Here is a 25622-nt window from a genome sequence, read left to right as displayed (position 1 = left end):
ACAAATTAGGACAGGTTTGGATGAGTGCTGACGGAGCAGAAGGTTGATTAACAATTTCTGAGTGCACCTGGTACAGTTAATTAAACATTAATTTTTTTCTTTAATAAAATCAAAGTTACACATGCATGTGGCTGTCAATAATCCAACAGCTCTTAGAAAAACAAAGCTTTCCAGATCCTCTCATCCAATTTTTCATGTATCAGAAACAAAACTTTTCATGTCTTTGGCTATTTTTTTAAAAAATAATCACTTCTAATATCTATATTGCCACTTTCTTGATTTTTCAGTTCTAGGCACTACTGACTTATTTCTGAGTATAAAAGATGAGAATTTAATTCCTTTATATCCCATCCCCTAAGCACACACAACCTCTTCCCATCTCCCCTCCCTCCCAGTATTGTTACATAGTTACTTTGGTTAGATCAGTCTTCAGTGTTCACAATATTGTGGCAGTTGAGTCATTTGGTGTATGATAAATATTTTTTCTTCTCTACACAAATTTTTTCTTTCTTTGGAGTTGTTAATTATCTGGATTTTGTTTTGTTTTGTTTTCTATTTATCACTAATAAAAATCTAAACTCTTCACCAATTATTATGTGAATTTTCCCTCAATAAAGTTTGATGCAGCAGGTGGAATTATAACTAATCTTGAAAACTTCTCCCAGAGACTTCTGCTTGCTCTGATCTAGGCAGGATGGCTCGTTCAACCCAGGAGACACCTCTCATCCTGAGCCATCATTCTGAAAACAGTATATAGTCTCTCAGATTACATCTTCATTTGCCAAATCTTATGTCTTCGTTTTTCTTGGTTTACTGCCTCATTTTGGTGCATCACAGCCTCTAGTAGATTCCTCAGAAAAGGTGCGTAGAGGGAAAGCAGAGACCTTTCATGTCTGAGAAAAAATATATATATATACATATGTATATATATATATATATAATTATACATAATTATATATATATATATATATATATATATATATATATATACACTCTTGATTTTATTGGCAATTGGCTGGACATAGATTCTAGGTTGGTTGATTAGCAGCAGCCCTAGCCCCCGGCAACCATCGTTCTGTTCTTTGCTTTCCTGAGTTTATGTACTCAGACATCTCATGTAAGTGGGATCATTCAGAATTTGACCTTCTATGACTGCCTTATTCCACTCAGCAGAATGTTCTCAATGTTCATTCAGGTTGTCACATACAGCTGAAATTCCTTCTTTTTTTTTTTTTTTTAAGATTTTATTTATTTATTTGTCAGAGAGAGAGAGAGGGAGAGAGAGCGAGCACAGGCAGACAGAATGGCAGGCAGAGGCAGAGGGAGAAGCAGGCTCCCTGACAAGCAAGGAGCCCGATGTGGGACTCGATCCCAGGACGCTGGGATCGTGACCTGAGCTGAAGGCAGCCGCTTAACCAACTGAGCCACCCAGGCGTCCCTGAAATTCCTTCTTTTTAAAGGCTAAATAATATTCCATTTTATGTATATACCACATTTTTTAGATCCATTTATCCATCAGTGGACATTTAAGTTGTTTCTATATCTTGGCTCTTATGAATAGTGTAGCAGTCAACACAGGAGTGCTAATATCTCTTTGAGATTCTGATTTCAATTCTTCTTTTTTTTTAAGATTTTATTTATTTGAGAAAGAGAGTGAGAAAGAGAGAACAGGGTGAGGAAGTGGCAGAGGAAGAGGGAGAAGCAGATCCCCACTGAGCAGGAAGCCCAATGCAAGGCTCAATCCCAGGACTCTGGGATCATGACCTGAGCTGAAGGCAGACACTTAACTGACTCAGCCAACCCAGAGGCAATCCTGATTTCAATTCTTTTGGATAAATATCCAGAAATAAAAATGCTGGATCATATGATAATTTTATTTTTAATTTTTTGAAGAACCTCCACACCTGAATTCTAGGCTACACTATTATGCATTCCCACCAACAGTGCACTAGGGTTCCAATTTTTAAGGCAATGCTCTACTGCTTTCTAGCTTCTGGTAAAACTTTTAAGAAGTCCAAAATCATTCTGGCTTCTGATTCCTTGCATGTTGCCCTTTTTCGTTTTTTTCTGGAAGCCAAAAAGAATCATCTTTATGTTTGGAGTATTATGAAATTTCAGTGTGGAAATTCACATCCTTCAGTTCTAGAAACTTGTACTAGTTGAATAATAGATTCCTTCCCTCTAGTTTCATTTTCTTCCTATTTCTCTCTCTCTTTTTCTTTGATACTGTTTTGGATCTAGTTGCTTAACCTCCTAGATCTGTGCTGTTCCATATCACAGCAGCTAGACTCCTGTGGCTTCTCACATTTACATTTAAATTAATTGAAATTAAATAGATTTTTTAAATTCAGTTCCTCAATCCCACTAGCCCCACTTCAAGTATTAAATAGCCACATGGAGCTAGTACATACTGAATTAGCACAGGAACAGAACATTTCCATCATCACAGAACATGCTAGGACAGTGCAGTCCTAGATGGTCCTCTAATCTTTTTTTTTCTATTTTCCACATCTTTGTCAGTCTGCTCTAATTTCTGAAAGATTCCTCAACTTGATCTTTCAACATTTCTATTGAATTTTTTAAAAATCATTATTTTTTAAATTTCTGAACTTTTTTAAAATTTGGAATTTAATTTTTTAAAAATTTCTTCTTTTCCTACTTCATCCTATATTTATCTCACAGATTTAGTATCTATTCTTATGTGTCTAGAGATATTGAATTTAATATTCAATATTTAATATTAATATTTTATATTTTATTAATATTTGTTATTCCTAAAGAGTTTCTTCTTACTCCAGGTAGATTTTTCATCTGTGTTTATATTGGCTCATATCCTTCATATTAAAAGATTTCAGCCGAAGGCCAGGTACTTTTTCATATCTGCTCATATTTAAGAGTAGACCATGAAAAATCTGAATGGAAGAACTAAGCACATAAGAAAGATGTGCCAAATTTGTTACTTGTTATAGGGTGATGTGGCTAAGCCATTTCCATGAGCAAATCCTACATTCAGGATTTGCTTTCTTCCTATGCTGTCCAGATTGTTTTGAAAAGATTCTTCCAAACACTTATCAACATAGTGTATAGACTGGGCTGCTAGTCTTCTAGGACCCAAGATGAGAAAGTGGACTGGGGTCCCAGGACTTGGGATGTACACATTTATCTCCTCCTTTTTTAGTACTGCACCTGTACCCCAAATGTGTCCATTTTCTTCGGTCCAGAGACCTTCAATCTCACCCTCACAAAAGGACAAGTCTCACATTTTCAGAAAGAGTGGGGAAGTGTATTGGACACCTATTAGAGTGTGCTGTGCCTTCAAGACCAGAAGATCTATTTTCCAGTTGTTGGAAGTGCCCATGGTCGAACAGGCTCATTTGCCGATGACCATCACTATTTGTGGGCACAGTCTGTCCACAGCGATTGGTGAGTGTGAGTGTCCAGGCCCTTCCTCCAACTCAGAACAGTTCTGAAAGGTCATCTTGTGACCAGACCAGAACCCAAAGTCTTCTGCTCTATCTTCCTTTCTCTCCTTCTCACCAAGATCCCACTAATACTTGCTTCTCTCCCAGAACTTGATAGTTTGGGAAGGGCAGTTCTCTGGTTGCACAAAGTAAGGGAAGAAATCTGTGGATTTAGCTGCTTCTTAAAATGCTTTCAAAGAACTTTTGTGTTTTAGCTTTACAGTTATTGTCGCTTTCAAAGGGAACTCTTCTTGGGCTTTTGGAAGGCGCAAGAGTGGAAATCACCTTGCTTCTGACCTTCCGGCACTACTGGTTAGGATTTAGGTTTCCCAGATCCATTCAGTCAGTTTGTACTCATCAATTTGCTTTTCAGTTTCTAAAATGTTGTTGCTATTATTTTTGACCTCTAGGTTTATGTCTTTTGTTAAAGTATCTTTTTTCACTGTCATTTTCGTGACATTTTGGAACTACATACATTTAACCAGCCAGTTTCTTGATGTAGACTTCGCTCTGCCTCTGGAACTTCTTAAGTTTTTATTTGCAGGCCGTAGTGTATAGTAAATAGAAATATTCATCATCCACGCTTTCTGGCTGCACTAATCCCAGAAAGGAGAGGGAGATAGGTAAACGACTGTATGTGTATCTTGAAAGCTGATATATTCTTAAGTGACGAGAAACTAGCAGATTGAAGGTCAGTATGGAAGGAGTTATTACAGATTTTGCAATTATAGGATGATACAAATGACTGAGTATAGATTGAAAGATAGACATTATCTCAAGGATCATGGTGGCTCACGAACTGAGTGATAGTCAAAACTATCTTTAACAGCCATCCTGATGGGGTGGAACACATAAAATACAGGCACTTAGAAGTTATCCTTTTATTAAACTCAGTATTGATGAGCTATAATATGCATTAGTATGTACTGTTCTAGGCTCAAAAGGAGTAGAATGAACTCCAAAAGGGCTTAAAGGAAAATGGCAAATATGATTACAGGGTTGGGGATAAGGAGAACCTAAGTAGTAAGCAGAAAAACACGCAGTTTGTTCAGAAGAGAAGAATTACATGATTTTCTAATGGCCCTAAAGCATATAAAGCAATACTCATTCATTTTCACATTTTTAAGTGCTTTTTCTGAGAAAATTTAATGGGATAATTGGTGGGTAAAAGTACCTTATTGAAGCAGGCCTTTCAGTTTTAGTTCTCTTCCTTCTTAAAGGATCCAAGCATGATAAAATGATCTTTAACTTCAATAGGAAGGAATGAAGTTCTAGGTAAACATTGCCTGGAAGTGAGTATTATTATAGAATGGGAATATTGCTTTAAAAACATGTACTGAAATTTACATAGAAAAAGGAATGGACGCATTATGAAAGAATGCAAGAGGATTTTGTTTGTATAATGACTCTAGGAATCATGTAATTCTTCAGTTTTTTTCTGTATTTTCCTCATTTTTTTCATGAATATGTGACTTTTTTAAAAGATTTTATTGATTGATTGATTGATTTGACAGAGATCACAAGTAGGCAGAGAGATAGGCGGGGGTGGGGGCAGGCTCCCCGCTGAGCAGAGAGCCTGACGTGGGGCTCGATCCCAGGACCCTGAGATCATGACCTGAGCCAAAGGCAGACTCTTTAACCCACTGAGCCACCCAGGTGCCCCAGAATATGTGACATTTTTATAATGGATACAATAGTTACATATTCCTTGATAACATGATGTAGAAACCCTCTAATGTAGAAATTATAGAACCTCAATCTCTGAAGCTAATGAAGGTGTGGGTTTGAGTCCTTACCTTGCCTGCTTACCCGCTTTGTGACCATGGGCATCCTACTTAACTTTTAAACACACTGATGATAATATCACCTCTTCTATGGAGTTGTTGACAAGATTAAGTTTAAAAGTATATGAAAAGCATTTAGAAGTACAGCTGGCTGATGGTAACCATTCAGTAATGTTAGATATCATTTTTAGTCCAAAAAACATTTAAGGCAACTTACAAAATTATAGATTAGGAAGGTTTTTCAAAGTAAAAAGAATTTAGGCAAAGGGTAGAAAAGAACAAAATGAAGCTCAAAAGAGCTAAAAATTTGATATTATTAATTTATTAATATTATTAAATATTATTATTAAGTTACTAGCTCAATTAAAAGGAGGCAAATATGGTTGAATATAATAATTATAGTAGCTATAAATAAATTTTCAAATTTCCTATCCTGACCTAAAGGAAATCTTTTCCCAGGATTCTCATAAAAGAGTCACTGGATTATTTAATTTTTTTTCCCCCACAAAATGTAAAAAATTTATATAATCTCTACTCTTAAACACCCTTAAAACTTAATTTGTAAATATTTATGAGTACCCACAAGTCCAGAATTCCTATGGTAAGAGTATGCTTTTTGTTTTCTAAACTACAGAAATCAAACACAGCTGCATGACAAAAATGCCCCAGTGTGGGAACATACATTTCCCAGTGAGTTACCAGTAAACAAATCAATAGCTGGAGGAGTGCTTTAGAAGTTAACTCCGTGTTTCCATTCTCTGTGTTCATCACCTTTCCTACCCTGTAGCGAGTCTTCCTGTAATTGATGAATGTGTCCCAAATTACCCTCATTTAACTATTATTTTCCTGACTTTGTCATACTTATGTAATATTTGCACATATTTTTAAAACACTTAATTCCAAACAACTCACTTATTTGTATTTAGACCATTTTAATAATACCTGTGCACCGATTACATTCTCTAATCTATATGTTAGTATGGTATAATGTTTTCCTTTAAGAAGTGTTTGGGTGTCCTTTGAAATTGCTGTGTACTACCAGCGATATTCATGATTTCTATTACTCTTTGGGAAACATTAGATTAAAATAATAAACACTGACATATATATTCACATTAAGGTTTATTTTTAAATGTGAAGTTAATAATATCTAACTTAGAAGTGAAAAACTATATTCCCTTATTAAATGAACAGACAAGAAGGGAAATTTTGAGGGATACATTAGCCACTAAAATTAAGTCATGTCTACTTAGCTGGAATGGTGAATGCCTTTCCTGCTTCTTTACTAGAATAATGTCATATTTTACCCACAAATTTCAGCCACTGTTAGCATGTCAAAATTATCTAAGGTAATAAACTGAACGAATCTCCCCTATTTTTTTTTTATTTAGCATCATTATAGCTATCTTTCAATGAGTCTTCTGTTGTTGCTGTTTTTATGTAAATTCCAGTTAGTTACCATACATGTAATATTAGTTTCAGATGTACAAAACAGTGATTCAACAATTCTATACAAACCTGGTGCTCATCACAAGTACCTGCCTTGACCCCATCACCTGTTTCACCCACCCTCCACCCGCCTACCCTCTGGTAACCATCAGTTTGTTCTTTATAGTTAAGAGTCTGTATTTCGATTTTCCTCTCTCCTTTTTTCCCCTTTGCTTATTTGTTTTGTTTCTTAAATTCTACATATGAATGAAATCACATATTTGTCTTTCTTTGACTGATTTATTCCAGTTAGCACAATACACTCTAGCTCCATTCACATTCTCGCAAATGGCAAGATTTCATTCTTTTTTTTTTAATGGCTTAATTAGAATCCGATAAGTAAAACAGCCAGTTGTGTTCTGTGCTCATTTTTGCCAATAGGATTGGTTTGAAAGTCTATCTCTTTGATTTTAATTTTAACTTTCCTGATTAGTAATTGGGTTGAGTCTTTTGATATGTTTATGACCAATTCATGTTTCATATCCTTTGACGTATGTCTATTGACATTTTTTTATATCGAGTTGTATTTTTATTTGTAGGAATTCCTTATATAAGCTTTTTAAAAAAGATTTTGTTTATTTATTTGAGAGAGAGAGGGAGCACATGAGTGGGGGGAGGGACAGAGGGAAAGAGACAATTATATACCCCACTGAGTGGGGAGCCTGACCTGGGGGCTTTATCCCAGGACCCCAAGATCATGACCTGAACCAGTCAGATGCTTAAATGACTGAGTGACCCAGGCACCCTTCCTTACATATTGTTTGTTTTTTTTTTAAGATTTTATTTATTTATTTGACAGACAGAGATCACAAGTAGGCAGAGAGGCAGGCAGAGAGAGAGAGGTGGAGGCAGGCTCCCTGCGGAGCAGAGAGCCCGATGCGGGGCTCGATCCCAGGACCCTGGGATCATGACCTGAGCTGAAGGCAGAGGCTTAACCCACTGAGCCACCCAGGCGCCCCCCTTCCTTATATATTCTTGATACTAATTATTAACCTGTTTTTAGGGGATTGCAAGTTTCTTCTCCAGACTTTTGAAAGATGGACCTATAATTGGTCTATAGACCTATGGCAGAACATACATTGTATACCAATCGTATATCTCTGCCTCTCAAAGATACCTGAGTAACAGGCCCTTGTTACTGTCTGGCAATACAAAGTGCAGGAAAGTCCTTTGACTAAAGCTGTGTTAGCCCAGGGGAGCCAAGAATGGTTAAGAGAGGACTGCATTCAGTCTGAGGATGCTATACTCCACAGTTGTCTGAGTCAAACTGTAAAATGGATTACATGAAGAGAAAGACTGCTACTTCCCTAAGTGAGGGGGACCTCTGCACACATTCAGATTACATGGAGAAGCGCTCTTCTCTCATGTGTGGAGGACTGGCTTGAGGGACACAACTGAGCTTCTCGAATATCTGATGTATTGATCACTGGTAGCCTTTTTATCTGCATCTTTGCCCACTGTTGAGACCTTGTTGCAGCATTCATGGGAGCTTTCATCATATTCTGTCATTAGAAAATAATTCAAGTCCTCTGCCAAGTATCTCGAGTGATCTAACTTCTTCTATCTTTTAGATAAATGACCCTTGTATCACGTACCCAGGTGGTTTCCAGGTCTAGCTATTCCACCATTAAGTTTTCCCACTGGCATTTGTCAACTTAGTGATCATTCACCTTTTGGTTCTTACTGCATTGTCTTTTTAATAAATAAGAGTTCCAAGTTTAATGTCATCAAATATGTTATATTTTTAGTATCAAGTTTAAGAAAACCTTCACTACAGCAGTCAGTAGAGATGATTTACCTATATTTCTTTCTTTAAAAAAATTTGCTTAAATCTCTTTGAATTGATTTCTGTCTATCATGTGAGATAGGAACCCAAATATTTTATTTATAAATGGATGTTTAATATTTCCAGGCTCATTTTATTAAATAGTCCACATTTTCGACATTAGCATACAATGTAAGCTCTGTCATGTATCAGGTTTTCACATATGTACATGTATGGTTCTGGACCCCCTATTCTGCCATTCGTTTGTTTTATTTGTTTGTTTGTTTGTTTGTTTGTTTAATTTTTTTATTTTTTAAAGATTTTTATTTAATTTTCTGACAGAGAGAGATCACAAGTAGGCAGAGGCAGGCAGAGAGAGAGAGAGGGAAGCAGGCTCTCTGCTGATCAGAGAGCCCGATGCGGGACTCGATCACAGGACCCTGAGATCATGACCTGAGCCGAAGGCAGTGGCTTAACCCACTGAGCCACCCAGGTGCCCCCATTGTTTTGTTTTTTAATTGATATGTTTGTCTACAACACTGTATTATACATTAAGTTCACTATAAATACTGATATGTGCTTCCCTATTTAGGTCATCATTGTCAGAACTGTCAGCTATTTTTGCAATTCTGTTATTTCATACAAATTGTAAAGTCACCTTGCTGGATTCCATAAAAAATACAAACAAGAAAAATGAAAAGAAAAAAAATCTTGTTTAGATTCAGGATTTTCACTGGAATTTCACTGGATCCATCCATCCATTATGGGTTAGCTGATGTTTTTGTGATATTAAAATTTGATTGATGCATAAATATTTTACTGAACATTTTTAGATATTTATTTAGATATTCTTTAATATCTTTCAATAAGGACAAAATTTTCTTCCTAGGTTCAGGCATATTTTTTGCTAATAATCTTTTTTGTTTACTATAACATATACAATCATAGGAATCTTCTCTTGAGACAGCCCTCTTTGGTTCCACAACTCTTCCATCCACCTTGTGTAGCCTTGTATTCATGGCTGCATCCACCTCCTCCACAAGTGGCATATGTGACAAACCCAAAGCCTCTGGAGCACTTGGTGTTTGGGTCTCTCATTACCACACAGTCCGTAAGTGCTCCCCATTGCTCAAAATGGCTCCTCAGACTTTCATCGGTTGTTTCAAAGCTCAGACCTCCAATGAAGAGCTTCCGCAGCTATTCAGGCTCTTTGGGAGACTCTGACTTAGACATGACGGCGGTGGGAGGGGAGACTTTAACGATGCTTACTCGGCGGCGTCCACGGGCAGAAAGCATTGATCCTGATTTTTAGAGGAAATACTTTTGGGGTTTCAATTAATTATTATATTGGCTATTTTTTTAATGTTTTGGTAGACATAACTTTGCTCAAAAAACAGACGATTCCCTTATTTGTACTTTTGCCATGAACTCTACAAAAATATTTTTAATGTGTACTGTGGTGGAACTCCTTATCATACTGTCTCCTTTAATCACTTAATATGGTAGATTTATTAATAGACTTTCTAATGTTGAAACTTCCTTTGCTGTGATAAATTCAACTTGTTCAGAACGTATTATTGCTTTTTCTCATTGTTGGATTCAGTTTGTTTTTATTTGGAATCTTTGCATCTACATTTATGGTAAGATTAGCTTGTCATTGTCTTTCCCAAGCTTTGCAATCTGTCCTTAGCTGGTTTTAGTAGTAAGATGATAGAAATTTTCTATACCCTGAAAGAATTTGTTGAAGATTAAGCTTATGTGTTTGTTAAATGTTTGGGAATACTCATCCACAAGATCATTTGAGTTTAATACTTATAGGGAAAATATTTAAGCAAGTGATTTGATATGTTTAATTCAAGATAATTAAAATTTATTTTCTCTTCTTGAGTCAATTTTTAAAAATGTTTCTACAAATTTCCATTTCATCTAATTTTGAAAAATTATTGGCATGAAGTTTTTTAAAAATTATATTACCTCCTTCATCTCTGCTGTATCTGCTGTCATTTCCTCTTGTTCATTTCTAACACTAGGGTTTCTAATAGGAAAGTTTTGCTGTTAGCGAATGATCTATGTTTTTGGCTAAAGTTTCTGTTATCTCCATTTTTTTTCAAGAGTTCAAGTGGATAAAACATTCTAGTTTGACACTGATTCTTATCAACAGTTTGAAAACAGTGTTGAATTCTCTTCAGACTTTTATTGGGTTGAAAGGAGAGTTGCCAGTCAGATTGGTTTCCATTTGCAGATAAAGTCATTTCTCTAAGCCTGCTTTTAAGATCTTCTCTTTGCATCTAGTATTTAGTTTCACGGTGACATTTCTTTGTTTGATTTCTTTATATTTATTCTGTTCAGATTTGTTGGGCTTCCTAAATCTGAATATTGAATTGCATTAATTTAGAAAAATCCTTAATAGTTTATTATCCACTGTTCTCTTCTTGTTTCTAAAGGTCCACATATTTTAGGTCTTTTTACTCTAACCACTATTTCTCTTGACTTTTTTTTTCATGTGTAATATGTTGTATACATTGGATTTTTTCCTCTTCTGATGCACTGATTTCTTTCTTATTCTGTGACTAACCATCTGGCCATCCTATTCATTGAGTTTATTTTTAATAATTATCTTTATTATTTACAAAAGTTCTATTTGTTTCTTCAAATACATGTGTTATTTTGATAGTCTTTGTCCCTCCATCATATTTTATAGTCCTCTTGGATTTTCTTTAAATAAATTAAGCATACTTAAATTCTTATCTGATAATTTCAATATCTACAGGCTTGAAGACTCAATTTTGTGATTTCTTATTTTACTGATGACTCATGTTCATGATGAGTTTCCACTGTAGGCTCATGTTCCTTGGAACTTTGTCTCTGAGGATTCTTTTAGAACTGCAATTAGAAATACCCAACTGGAGAAGATTTGTGTGCCTGGTAACCCCATGGACCACAATTACTTTGAATAAAATTTTCAACTAGGTTTACTCAATATCCAGCAGATATTACAAATTCAGTCCCAAATCTAAGTAAGTGTGATACTGTGTTCAGGAATTTATCTATAAAAAATGTTCTTTTTCCCTTGCTGCTGTGGACTCTGGGCGGCCGGGGTCGGTGAAGGATCTCAAGATGGCTGGGCGAAAACTTGCTCTAAAAACCATTGATTGGGTAGCTTTTGGGGAGATCATACCCCGAAACCAGAAGGCCATTGCTAACTCCCTGAAATCTTGGAATGAGATGCTTACCTCCAAGTTGGCTACTCTCCCTGAGAAACCCCCTGCTATCGACTGGGCTTACTATAAGGCCAATGTGGCGAAGGCTGGCTTGGTAGATGACTTTGAGAAGAAGTTCAATGCCCTGAAGATTCCTGTGCCAGAGGATAAATACACTGTTCAGGTGGACGCTGAAGAAAAAGAAGATGTGAAAAGTTGTGCTGAGTTTTTGTCTCTCTCAAAGGCTAGGATTGTGGAATACGAAAAACAGCTGGAGAAGCTAAGGAACATAATTCCGTTTGATCAGATGACCATTGAGGACCTGAATGAAGCCTTCCCAGAAACCAAATTAGACAAGAAGAAGTATCCCTACTGGCCTCACAAGCCAATCGAAAACTTATAAACTTGAGGTGGGGAGAGCGCTCTGGCCCTCGTATTATAAAAGCTGGACATTAAAAATAATGGATATGGAAAAAAAAAAAAATGTTCTTTTTCTTTTTTCATGCTTTACCCAGATCCAAGCTTTCAGTAAACAAGTCTTCTTCTTTGGGGTCCCTCACCCCCCACCACAGGTGACATTCTCAATGCCATCTTTTGGTTGTTCTAGATTTATGCTGCTGTCTGCAATCTGATCTCTCACTCCGCTCAGGACCTTGGCTTTGTCTTTTTTCTCGCACCAACTCCAACATACCACCTTTTCCTTTTGCTCCTCAAATCTAATTCTTTCCCTTACTGTACCACCAGCACAGCCATATTGTAAATTTCTTTCTTTAATGCAGCAATTTTAGGTATTCTGTATTAGGATTTCTCTCTAGTTCATCAGTTCCTCCTAAATTTACAATTTATTGTTTTTATAATCATAGGAATTCAACTATATACCACAATGATGGATTGTTTTCATCTCAAAAATATGTGAAAGATATACTGTCTATGAAAAGACACCATCAAATACATGCCTTTTTTAATGTAACTAATGGATACAACTACCCACAAATCTAGAAATGACAGCACAAAGTAAAACGACCAGCGAGCAGTACTTCTGTGCATATCGATAAGCATTCTTGAGTTTCAGGTTCTCATGTTGCCCCATGGCTGCCATGACCTGATCTAATTGAGGAGGAGAGTCTGTCAAGACTTTGAGAAACTCCCTTCATTCACCATGTTCCTGGTTTTCTGTGGGGGTTTTTTTGGTTGTTGTTTTGGTTTTGTTTTTATTTTTTGTTTTGGTTATGTGAGAATTTTTGGATACCCTATAGTCCTTTCCTATTCACTGGTAGCCAGCATTTCCCCAGGGACTTTGCAGTTAGACAAGACCATTGCAAGTCAGTTTTCCAGGGCACCATATCCTCAGGAGATAAGCTTTGGGCTTATCTAAAGTTCTATTCCTTCACAGAAGGTAATGACAGAACATTATTAGGAGTAATTTTCATTTTAACCTTAATTTAACCAACCTCCCTTTTCAATACAAAGCTAGACTATTTATTCAAAAAGTCATGATCTCATGGTATGGTTTGTCCTTATGATGTAATGTATATAAATAAGTTGTTAAATAATCTGTTAACCTTGTAATTTCATTAATCTATCATTCAGGTTTTGCTGAAATTCTATTGCAAGGTGAAATACAGCTGGAGTCCCATTTGGGCTCCATCACTTAATGACTCATCTCAGCTCACACTATGGCACCCTCAACACATGAGAGAGTAGGTACTTGAGAAGTCAACCAAAATCATAACATTTAGCCATTCTAATGGTTACTTCTTAATACCATGCTCCAATGTGACTCAGCTTTGCTGTATCCTGCCCTTCTCTGCTGGGTATCACACCTTCCTTTGGATGCTCCTGAGTACCTTTCTTAGTGATCACATTCCTCTAAACCACTTTCTTGAGAGATCAACCCCCCAACAGATGTGTCTCTCATACTGTGCGATAATGTAATGTGCGTGCTTTCATGTTCCACCTAGTATGCCTATTTACTAATCTTGTCACTCGGGTCATATTAATAAATAATACATTTTGTGTCAGATATATCTGGAATATCCCATTTTCTCCTTTTTATAAATGATCACTGATTTTCTTCATTGATCATTAGAAGCTGCTATTTTCCTTTTCAATACTTTTGTTATCTCTGCCTCTTTTCTACTTTATTTTACTTTGTTACCTATGACCTCCCATATGCTTAAAAACCCCCATTTGCCTACTAAATCTTAGATTATTGCTGGACTTTCCCTAGCTCAGAAACTCTCTTTCAATAAATAAATTTTAAGAAGTCATTCTAAACTGATTCCAAATAGCCACAAGTTTATCTCTCAAGGCCATTTAGTTTAGTTTTTCATGTGCCCACCTTAACCTCCATTCTGGTTAAATTCACTCAAAAATGAATCAGACATGGCCCTTGCCTTCACACAGCTCAGAGTCTAGGAGGGGAAAAGGAACACAATAAAGAAACAAAAGCACAGACCAATAAGCTCATAAGCACCATTTGTAACTTCCAAAGTTTCTCCTCAGTATAATCAGTCATTTTAGCAGCTTTCTAGCTAGTAAATATTCATTTCACCTCCCATCTTGCATCAACATTAATATGAATGTTTGCTATGAAATGCTAATACTTAGGCAAAAAATTTTGATTCTCCACATTGAGTCTGTACATATTTTTCTCAAGAACTGAAAGATGTATTTTTAAAGTAGATTAAATAAAATTGAGTTACCATATAATTTCAAGAAATTGAAGCAATTAGATGAACATTTCAGTAGACATTTATCTAGTGAAATGTCTATGTTCTCCCTGAGCCAAATCATTCCCCACAAAATGTGTCAAATAAATACACTCAAAGCCTCATGGAATTTGGGGGAAGCCCATTGTGGAGACAAGTAGGATTGCTCAGTGGGGTTCCCAGACATTCTCCTTGTCTGCAAACAAGCTAGCTGGGATGGACCGCTGATTTTTACTGATGTAAGAGGCAGAAGCTAAACTCAAATCCCCTGAAACTAGGGACCCAGGACCTCCTCCTCAGGGTATCCCATGTTTCCCACCACTTCTCTGAAAGGCTGGCACCAAAGCTCTTGACTCTCAACAGTCTGTTTTTCTCACATTGGCAAAGCCATCACCACACTAACCCATATAAAACAAAATGCCAAATGGGAAACCACTCCCACACCTTCACCCTCTGCAGCGCAAACCCATGATATCCTGCCTGTCCCAAGTATGCCTCTCCATAAGAGGCTGAGGCCAGAGACACAGAAACTTGCAGATCTTTCTGTCCTATGGCTTCCAGCTTGTCCAAAGTAATTGTACCATATCATTCATGACAGTAGTATGACAACTATAATCCCTGAATTGGGAACATTCCCTAATACAAATGACCAGGTGAATTCTGTTGGATATAGAGAATATCACTAAGAATGCATATATCCAGCCAGAGAAGGTCCAGTTATATGACTTTTTAAAATTCTCAGCCTGAATTCATTAATCTTTTTAATACCCATTTGTCTAGAGTCTCAATTAGTTGGTCATTCAATGGCAAAAGGGTTTTAATGTTAAATTCAGCTCCCAAAATGGTTAAAATCATGTCTCCCTTCTTGAAGTAATAAAACTATAATACTTTTTAGAAGAATCAGACTAATAAGTTATTAATTTCATAATGCTTTGTCCAAGGATGACAGTTACAAGAAAAAATTCAGTCCACAGGTATGTTTTAATTGGTTATAAAATATTTAATATTTTTCTTTAAAATGGAATGACTCTGTGAAGCCTGCCATGTGTATTAGGCCTCAGTCTCCACCATAGTCTTTCACAAGATTTCATTCATCTTATTATCCCATGGTCTCTAAAGGCAACTTAGTTGATAAATCCTGGCTTTCACTATTTGCCTTTAAGGAAATGATGATAGTGAAAATGTATAGAAAACCCAAAGGACGTTTTTCTTTTAATATAGATAATATAGATGAGATAAAGTTTCTTTAATCACTTTAAGCATCTGCCTGGGCTCTTCATTTCTTATTTCACCACAGTTTTGACAAAGAGTTGGTATAGATCTCCTGGAGGCAGAAGTCAGTGTCCTCAGAAAAAGTGGCAATTTTTACAACAGTTCTCCCATTAAACAACTGCTCTCTATTAGGATTTTTGCATATGTTTCTTCCATTATGCAAACAAACAAACAAAAAAGCAGGCAAGATATTTCAGAAAGTGAAGGGAACATTATTACAATGTTCCACATTGAAAATGGAAATTCAAAGTATACAAAAATCATCTCAGATGTAATTAATATCTGATCAGTGGCTTAATGTTTTGGAGAATATGTACATATATTTTTTCAAAATGCCTTCTTTTTAAACGCCTTTAGTAATCTTAGAATATTGACCAAATTGCGATTCCCAGAAACTGAAAGATAAACAGAAAACTCAGAAGAACAGGAAATCGACCAATAGCATTCTATGTGAAGTGAAAGGGCCATTCAACACTAGCAGTGAGAACACATTCTGAGAGGGCATGAACTTGGGTAAACACAAGTTAAATTGTCTTTGACTTAAATCAAGCACAACAGAGCCAAGCAATCTATTCATCAGAATGTACACCTGAGATGTGCAGCTTTGGTACTTATGATCTGATGGTTCTGAAAAAGCAAGAAGGCTATGTTGTTTTCTCTCTCTGAATAATAAAACTTGCTAAACTGGACATCATTTCTACATTCATTTATTCATCTATTCATCCCTCAAATATTTCTGGAGAACTTACTGAGTATTAGACACTCACACTACACGTGTTGGGGATGTGACGCAGGAGAGAAGCAGAGCCGGTTCCCTGATGAAAACTAAATTTTTTTCTTAAGATTGTATTTATTTATTTATTTGAGAGAGAGAGAGAGAGGGAGGGAGGGAGGAGGGAGAGCCCAGAAGGAGAGTGAGAGGGAGAAGTAGACTCCCACTGAGCAAGGAGCCCGATGTAGGACTTGATCCCAGGACCCTGGGATCATGACCTGAGCCAACAGCAGACGCTTAACTGACTGAGCCACCCGGGTGCCCCAAAAACTAAATTTTAATAGAGTACAGAACTATTACAAAGAAACTAGCCTGTGAAAAAGGTTGTTTCGGATCACAGTCAATGCTAGGAAGACTACGAAGAAACTGATGTAACAGAGTGGCTGAAGATGGGCTCCTTCAGACAGGGTGGTCACAGAAGGCCTTTCTAGGTAATGTGTCTGGCACAAGTCTTCTCAAATTCGGATGCACAGGGGACTCATCCGGGGATCTTATTAAAATAAAGATTCTGATTCAGAGGGTGCTACAGGGCCTGAGATTCTGCATTTCTCAAAGGGTGATGTTGACATATCAGGTCCTTGGACCTCATATTGAATAATAAGGACTCTAAATAAGAAATGAGAATGGTAAAAAGGATTGGGGCAGGAACTATGGAAAGAACCTAGAAGTCCATGGACAGATGAATGGATAAAGAAGATGTGGTGTATATATATACAGTGGAATACTACACAGCCATCAAAAGAAACGAAGTCTTGCCATTTGCAACGATGTGGATGGAACTGGAGGGTATTATACTGAGCAAAATAAGTAAATTAGAGAAAGACAATTATCATATGATCTCTCTGATATGAGGAATTTGAGAGGCAGGGCAGGGGGTTGTGGGGGGAAGGGAAGGGAGGGAAAAATGAAACAAGATGGGACCGGGGAGGTAGACAAACCATAAGAACCTCTTAATTTCAGGAAACAAACTGAGGGATGTGGGGGGATGGAGGGGCGGTAGAGGGATAGGGTGGTTGGGTTATGGACATTGGGAAGGGTATGTGCTATGGTGAGTGCTATGAAACATGTAAGCCTGATGATTCACAGATCTGTACCCCAGGGGCAAATAATACACTATATGTTTAAAAAAAAAAAAGTATTGATAAAAGGATTGGGGCAGGAGCTTTCTGTTTTTATTTTAATTATTTACTTATTTATTTGACAGAGAGACACAGCGAGAGAGGGAACACAAGCAGGGGGAGTGGGAGAGGGAGAAAAAGGCTTCCCTGCCAGCAGGGAGCCTGAGGGAGGGATGGATCCCAGGACCCTGGGATCAAGACCTGAGCCATCCACGCTTTCTGTTTTGATAACAATAAGGGGTTTGGGGAAGGAACTGCAACAAGCCCAACCTTTTGTCCACCTCATTCCCAAATTTCTATCATTTGTTTCATAAGATGCCCCAGGACATGATAGAAAGATAACCTGCTCTGAGACCAGGAAGTCAGTCCTGGGCTTCAATCCTATCTCCATCTCCTCAAAGCACTGAGGTTTTAGACAGTTCACTTGCTTTCACTTTCTTTCTTTTTCTTGTTTTTTGTTTCTTTGTCTGTTTTACTCTTCTCCATCCTAGTAGAATCCTTGGATAATCTGGCTTATAGAAAATCATCAATAAATGATAGACACTCTAGATTGGCTGATCCAACCCCACTTCCAAGCCCTTTTTCTTTAGGCTATTTCTACTCCAAAGGTGTGAAAACTTTTAAAAATAGACTGGAGAACTTTGATTTCCTAGCCTTGCTTCCAGCTAGAGATGGCCCTGTGAAAGAGTTATAGTCAATGACATCTTGATGGAAATCCCCGGACACTCCTTCCTGCCCACAAAGGCAAAGCATCAGAAGAAGCCTTTGTTCTCTGTCTTTCAGTATCCTTTCTGTCTCACCAGAAATGAGTTCTAAAGGTGCAACAGGCATCTTAAGCCACGAGGTGACAAGAATGAGAATGAGGTGCAGGCTGGCTCAGTCGGAAGGGCATGCAACTCTTGATCTCGGGGTCGTGATGTTCAAGCCTCATGCTGGGTATAGAGGTCACTTAAATAAATAAAACTTAAAAATGAAAAGAATGAGAATGACGAGCAGCACGTGAAGACAGCAGAGCAGAAAGGCAAAAAAAGAGCCTGTGAGTGCCTACCAGTTATTGCTGTCACCATTCAAACACGGGCGACTCAACTCAGACCACTCGCAATATGAGAAAAGAAAGCCCTTACTGATTAAGCTGCTGTTGTTAGGGTTTCAGGTTCTTGCAGCTAACTGTAATTGATATCTAATTGTGCGGTGCAGCTAGTCATTATTATTATTTCTTCTGAAGCCTCTTAGGAAGAGGAAAAGGCAGGAGAAATGTAAAACTTCGGTCAGTGTACTGAATACTGCCAACCTGTGAGGCTACAAAGAAAGCCATTGCATTTGAATACCGGTTTGTATTACCACCAGGGAGAATACGAGGAGCTTCACACATCAACCCCTAAATTCTCAAGACAAATCTGAAGTGCCCACATTTTAGAAATTATAACGGTCTCCAGGTCTGGGAGCACTGATGATGTTGTGCCTCCATAATGCATAGCTCAGTGTCAACCATCATTTCAAACCAGATCTGGGACATCCTACGAGAAATGAAACTCACTGCCTTGGGCCCTGTGCCGTGAGCAATAAGACACATATTATATACTCAACCAGTTTGAATGGAAAACTAGATTAGTATAATGAATGAACTGTTGTGAAATGGAGTTTGGAAGACAAAGACGCATGCAACTGAGTACAGAGAAAAGGGACTTCTAAAAGAAGCTGAACTCTGTCCCATAAGTGAAGGTCCTTTAATAAAATTAATTAGCAAGGGTGTCCTCTGTGACTATTATGTGCAAGGCACTCGGGAAATTCAAAGACTACAAAGCAGGATGCCAAGTTTAAGGCCCTTCACAGTTTGAGAAAGACAAGCCAGATGAATGAAGTCAGCAGCAAACGGGGAGGACCCCCACTGTGAGCTCAGGTAAACTGATGACAAAGAAAAAAGTTAGGATTCTCCTAGTGACTAGGAGTGACAAAGATGATTCAAGTGAGGGAAAATCAGAGAACTGGGGTGTGGAGAAAAAAAGAGGATGCATTGTATTAGTTGAGAGTGAACAAATCAGCTTGGCTTACCCAGAGACTTCAAGAAGGTTAATGTGAATGGGTGTCAGAAAGTGGGTCATTTGAATGTAGAGCCGCTTTCATAAAATCACATCTGTTCAGAGTAAAAGGAGAAGGTGCTGCCCCCTTGCTTCCTGGTCACACAGCCTTTTGTCTGTGCATGCACGCCCCTCCTGTCTCCCTGTGCTGAATCCCTCTTCTTGTGAGGACACTGGCCCGATGGAATTAGGGCCCACCATCACAGCTTCATTTCACCTTCATTACCTCTTTAAAGGCCCTGTCTCCAAATGCGGTCACGTGCTGAGGTGGTGAGTTTAAGGCTTACGTATGATTTGGGGAGCACACAATTCAGCCCATAACTGTCCCCAAGCCAGAAACTTAGAATCAGTCTTCCTTTGCCTTCATCTCTTTCAACGCCTACTTTTTCTAACGGTGAGTTCTAGCTCCACACCATATAAACTCCTTAGAAAGACGTAATAAAATGTAAACTAACCGGAATTTAAATGAAAAGTTGAAAAACAGAGAAAGGCATAATAAAACATTTAGGACTTAAGGTCTGCGTACCTATGTAGAGATAAACTTCAACTCCCTGACTTTCATAATCTGCTTCCAAAAGAAGGTTAACTATTTGCTAGTGCAACTCCTGAAATTAATGTCCCTCCGTTCAGTCTATCAAACTCCATTCATCTTTCAAGACTTGCTTCAGCAGTATTTTCCCCATTAAATTTTTTGACCCTGCTCCAATTCTTGCTGGCTCCACCCTAACCTTTTCCCTTTTCTAGAAAGAATTTACCATTTCTGCCACTCTACTGTCACTGAATATACTAAATTACAAATACTGGATCTGTGTCCTTCATAAGATCATAAGCTCCTGAGGAGAGAAAAAAAAAATCCCAATAAAAGAATGTACACTCTGGAGTTTGATTATATGAATGTAAGTTTTAGTTCTATTAAGATATTTTTTACACCGTCAATTTTATCAAGTTACTTAAATTCACTGGTAAATGGGAATAATACCTAATTCATACGGTTGTAATGAGAAACAAATGAAGTTTCGTTAGCATGAAATAGAGACTGAATAATGGCTAGCTATTAAAATAAAACAGAATATAACCATGACCACTATCTTTTACTGAGCATATTCTATATCCTGTCTTATGTGATATTACTTCTTATAAACCTGATAAAATTGATTCATATACTGGGACTCACAAAAGGGGACCAGTGGCCTGACATTGACACCTATGCCAGCCTGCACTTAAGAGGAATTCTTGTCATGGAATCCAAACATACTCCAAGCACAATTCTCCCAATCAGCTTTAGTTAGCTTACCCTACCCTAAAACAAAGGACCTTGAAAGCCTCTTAAGGAAATCCCCTACCTCCTTGCTGATCATGACCTGGTTTCCATGGTCCCCCTTCTTCCTAGAAAACTCATTCTTGCCCAATATCCCTCAGAGACAGTGACCCACTACTTGTGAGGACTCCCAATCCATGGAGTGTCTTCCTTGAATAAAGGGCATCAAGCCCGTTACTCAATTGTATCATTTTTGTCATTTGACAAACTGAAACAAATGCAGGTATGTACAATTACCCCATGTTACAGATGAGAAAACTCAGTCTCTGAGAGGATAAGCAGCAAGTCTAAGATTTACTACCGAGCACATGGTGGAACCAGGATTTGAGCTAAAGTATGGATGATCCAAAGCACACGGTCTCCATTCTGACACCCCCAAACAACAGTTCAAATCTGGAGGCAGAGTGGGTGCTCAGTAAGTAGTTGTTGAATTACTTAATCCACTAATAACCTACTTTTAAGTGGCATTAAAATAATTCTTAATGATAGTGAAAGAGGTGAACAAGGTTCCACCTCATGCACTCAGTAATGCTTAGACATAGATGTAGAAGTTAGTGGTTTACACACATTTTTAAAATAGAAGTAAAATATGTATCCAAAACAAAGGAGGGTATTGGGCGGTAAAAATCACCAGATTTCCACTGCAGTCCCCCATAGCCTCCCTCTGTCCCTTGCTTTCCCTCTCTTCTACCTCTCCCCACCCCCACACACCCCAGATCCCCTAGCTGAGAGCTACAGAGTGCACAAACAGTGCTTTGCATTTTATGTTAATCTCCCATCAATGCTGTTCCTTGTATCCCACACCTTGCTAGCCTTTTCTGTAAAATGTTTTTCCTCATTTCAAGTAAAACCCCAAACAATATAGACATTAATGATTAAAGTATTTTTTTAAAAATAGAAGTGCACAATTTATACCTTAAGGACCATCACCTGATCCTTGATAGGAAATTAATTTAATTAACACAAATCTTACTTCCACAACCCAGTGAACTTCAGTGATATATCTGTCTGAGATGCAATATTGGGTCGAGTCAGGCTACATGCTCACTTAGAGTTCTCTAGTGCTATGAGACAAATATTGTTCCAGTTACACAGTGACATTTCAATGATTTTCAAATACTTATCCTGAAGTTCTAAAAATACCATATGCTAAGGTGTGCCTTTCCTGCAAGACATGCCATCAACGGGTGAATTTTAACGTATTTTTCCTCTATTAAGTGCAGGTAAAAAAAAAAGAAAGAAAGAAAGAAAGAAATATATATTTATTTTTTTAAGAACATTTATAATCATGTTGGCTTACCATAGTTTGCTTCTATAAAATTACTACATATTTTTGTGGGACATTTATAATAAGGTAGTAATGAAAAATGTTCTTAAGTGTTCATTACATAGTAGAAATAATACACAATCTCATATAGAGTAATAATCGTTTGAGGAAAAAGTTATAAAGCTATAAAAAATTTTAGGGGCTGCTATCAAGTATTTCAAAATTCCTAAACCATATTTTGCATTATATAATTAATGGTAAAAGTGTTTTGTTGATATTTTTTGCTTTAAACTTTGTAAGAGATGGAACATGATTATACATGTTCCCTAAATAAATCGTAGTATTACTGAGCATAACTGAACATCATTTATTTAAATATAAATGTGAAACTCATTTTTAAGACAGAACTCTGAATCAGTAAAATTGTTATTGGTTCCAGAGTATTCAAATACATGCCCTCTACCCCCCGACTTATGGGTATAGTCTTTCATGTGCAAGCAGTTCTGTTAGTGTATCACACTTGGCCTCTCTTTGCTTCTTTACTCACTTCATCCCAGGAAAAAAGGAGGAACTTAATTGGTTGAGTTTGGAAGGACAAGTTGGTATGTCCAGGGTAGCCCCTTTCTCTTTAAGGTTCAACTGCCTTTGGGCAACACCTGATCTGCTCTGGTCCTTGAGCTTGAAAAGCTAACTTGGTGAGCTCTGCCTTGCCTCATTATAGATCTGTTTGTGACTGCGGGGTAGCTTTGCCTAAATTTGGGGCTCACTAAAAGGGAAGCTCACTTGCTGTAGATATATGTCAGACCCTCTGTTATCAGTTTCATCAGAAAGAAAGGTGATATGCTGGTCTCCTATCTGCTTTATTCTCATTTCCTTGTGAATTGGACCAGCACTGGGGTGGAGAAAAGGAGTGTTTTAGTTGAGCTCTTTCAAACCCCAAATGAGTAAGTGTATTTTGCTCCTTTTATCAATTTTCAGTCTTCCAAGACAGGGATTTCTCCCTTTCTGCAAACATAAGAGATCTAAGACAAAGGTTGATGAGTTAAATTTTAAAAAACCATTAAGCATAATTCTCATTTTCAAAGCAAGTCCATTAAATTGCTCTCTTTGAAGAAAAAAAAGTACTCACATATTTCTTTTTAGTTTTATATTTCTATCCATCTACAAATACATGGGAGTGTACCTAATATACACATATACATTTAACAGGAATAATGATTTCATGCAAATAATCCTTACTGTGGCATTATATAATCTTTATCTCCTATTCCTGGCAAACAACCCTATAACTCTTGGAATCTCTGAGATGGTGAGTGTCTTTTATACACTAAAGAATGACTGGTGGCTGGGGAGGTCCCTAAATAGCTTCAGTGGTGAAAGACCTAGGCAAAATCAGACAGTTGGAACTTTCACCCCACCCCTAACCTTCTGGGAGAGGAGAGGAGCTGGAGACTGAGTTAATCACCAGTGGTCAATGATGTGGTCAATCATGTTTACATAGTGAAACATCCATAAAAATGCCTGAACAGCAGGCTTTGGAGACCTTCTGAGTTGGTAAACATACTGAGGTCCTGGGAGCCTGGCACACACGAAGAGAGCATGGCAGCTCCATATCCCTCCCCCTCATGCCTTGCCCTACCTGTCCTTTCCATTATGCTGTTGCTGAGTGTATCCTTTGTAACGATGTAAGTAAAGTGTTTCTCTGGGCGCTGTGAGCTGTTCCAGCAAATAATCAAATTTGAAAAGGGGGATGTGGAGGAGCCCACAACTTTATAGCCAAGTCAGACAGAAATTTCGGGAACCCTGGGCACCCGGTATTTGTGACTGGCATCTGGGGTAAGGGCAGTCTTGTGGGAATGAGCTCATATACCTGTGGCATCTGACACTAACTCTGAGCAGTGTCAGAGCTGAATGAGATGATAGGACCCCCAGCTGGTGTCCAGAAAGTTGTAGAACTGGTTCTTGGTACGGAGAAAACTCACACATGTGGTGTCACAAGTGCTATGAGCAAATACAGTTCATACTTACCTTCTGAATTCCTGTAACAGCAAAAACAAACAAACAAAAACCACTAAAGACAAAAACTGCGCACAATGACTCCCACGTTTCTTTTCCTCTCACTGGTCAGGTATTAACGTACTCTAATATCCAAGTAACTTTAACTGTAAGACTGTTCTTTCCTTATGTATGTAAAAATATGCCTCACTATTTAGTCATGCAAACACACAGGAAAACAGTTGTGTATTTGCAATTATTTTAAATGATGGAAGTGGGGGTAGGGGCACCACACCGGAATAGTTCTCCCTTCATGTTGTCATTTCAAGAGACATTATATATTTAAAACACTCCCATGCATGTTTTAAAAGAGCTGGAGTAAAAGAATTCATTCTTACAAAGACATGATCGTTGAAATGTCAAATAGCCTGTTCTCATAAAGAATTTACTACATAGGACATCCCTGCAATGATGATTGTTTTTTCTCTAGTCACCAAAGTATCTAACTCTACTCCTGTTTAAATAAATGAAACAATATCAACATGTTTTCGGTGTCAATTTTTGTCACTTTGCATGAATCGCAAGGAATTTCTTCATAAGTGTAAATAGAAAGTAAAAGGAAAGCAACATAGAGTCTTAGAATGCTTTAAAGATCATCGGAAAGCCTCTCTGTGCCTTAAAACAAATTATCATACTGTTGTTTACAGTAAGATACAGATACACATTTGTTTGTGACAGTCCACTCTAGCAACCACTAAACCTGATTCTTAATATTGCACATGAAATTCACTTCTAAGTTTTGAGCTACTGCACTTTAGATAAAACCGAGAGATACACTTTCAATCACATCATTTTGAGTTCACTTATTGCTATCGACTCATTTTCTTCCCTAATAAAACAAGGTGGTGTGACTCTTCATATTCTAGTAAACTATTTTCCTTCCTCATCCTATTTGCATAGGAATATGAACTTCTGATTCCTGTCAAATGAGTCTTTATTACCAAGACGAGAATGTAAATTCATGTAATGTCTCTGTGATTTTGGAATAAGCACCAAATACTGACTGCTAATGGTTATGAATATTTATCAGTTGCTGTTATTAAAAAGACAGTTTTTTTTCCTCCCAGAGTTTTTGAGTACACAATTTCAAAATGTTACTCCATCTGTCAATGTTTTCTGAAAACAGTACCAACCTTCTTTTTTATCTTCTGGAGTAATCTTCACTTTTGTATCTGTTATATCTTTGAATGAAGCCAGAAAAAGTACCACATCTCCTTTCTCATTCTTTATAGGAACAATATCCAATAGGCACCAAAATGGAGACCCTGAAATGGTAATAAAAACACAAATCAACCACTGCCTCATGGTTTTTCTATGAAAATCTCAATCATTA

At 37.5% G+C, this 25622-nt stretch overlaps 2 protein-coding genes across 2 annotated transcripts in view; one reads left to right on the top strand and one right to left on the bottom strand.

Moving 5' to 3' along the window:
- The window catches only part of KCNH8 (potassium voltage-gated channel subfamily H member 8), a 385143-nt gene that overhangs the window by 195836 nt on the left and 163685 nt on the right, over window positions 1–25622 (bottom strand). Inside the window, exon 3 of the mRNA XM_047737762.1 lies at window positions 25423–25554. Coding sequence (XP_047593718.1) covers window positions 25423–25554 — 132 coding nt within the window. The remainder of the gene's footprint in view (window positions 1–25422; window positions 25555–25622) is intronic.
- On the top strand, window positions 11573–12182 carry LOC125104881 (ATP synthase subunit d, mitochondrial-like). Its single transcript, XM_047737774.1, has one exon. It carries the CDS (start codon window positions 11616–11618, stop codon window positions 12099–12101), a length of 486 nt encoding a protein of 161 aa, XP_047593730.1. The 5' UTR covers window positions 11573–11615; the 3' UTR covers window positions 12102–12182.

Source organism: Lutra lutra, chromosome 1 (assembly GCF_902655055.1).
Source record: "Lutra lutra chromosome 1, mLutLut1.2, whole genome shotgun sequence".
In the NCBI taxonomy this organism is placed as follows: domain Eukaryota; kingdom Metazoa; phylum Chordata; class Mammalia; order Carnivora; family Mustelidae; genus Lutra; species Lutra lutra.
Note: the sequence above shows the minus strand (reverse complement) of the source record. Positions and strands in the feature narration are given on the sequence as shown.

What these genes read in the sequence shown, in the direction of transcription:
- LOC125104881 (XM_047737774.1), top strand. Translation starts at nt 11,616, where the DNA reads ATGGCTGGGCGAAAACTTGCTCTAAAAACCATTGATTGGGTAGCTTTT.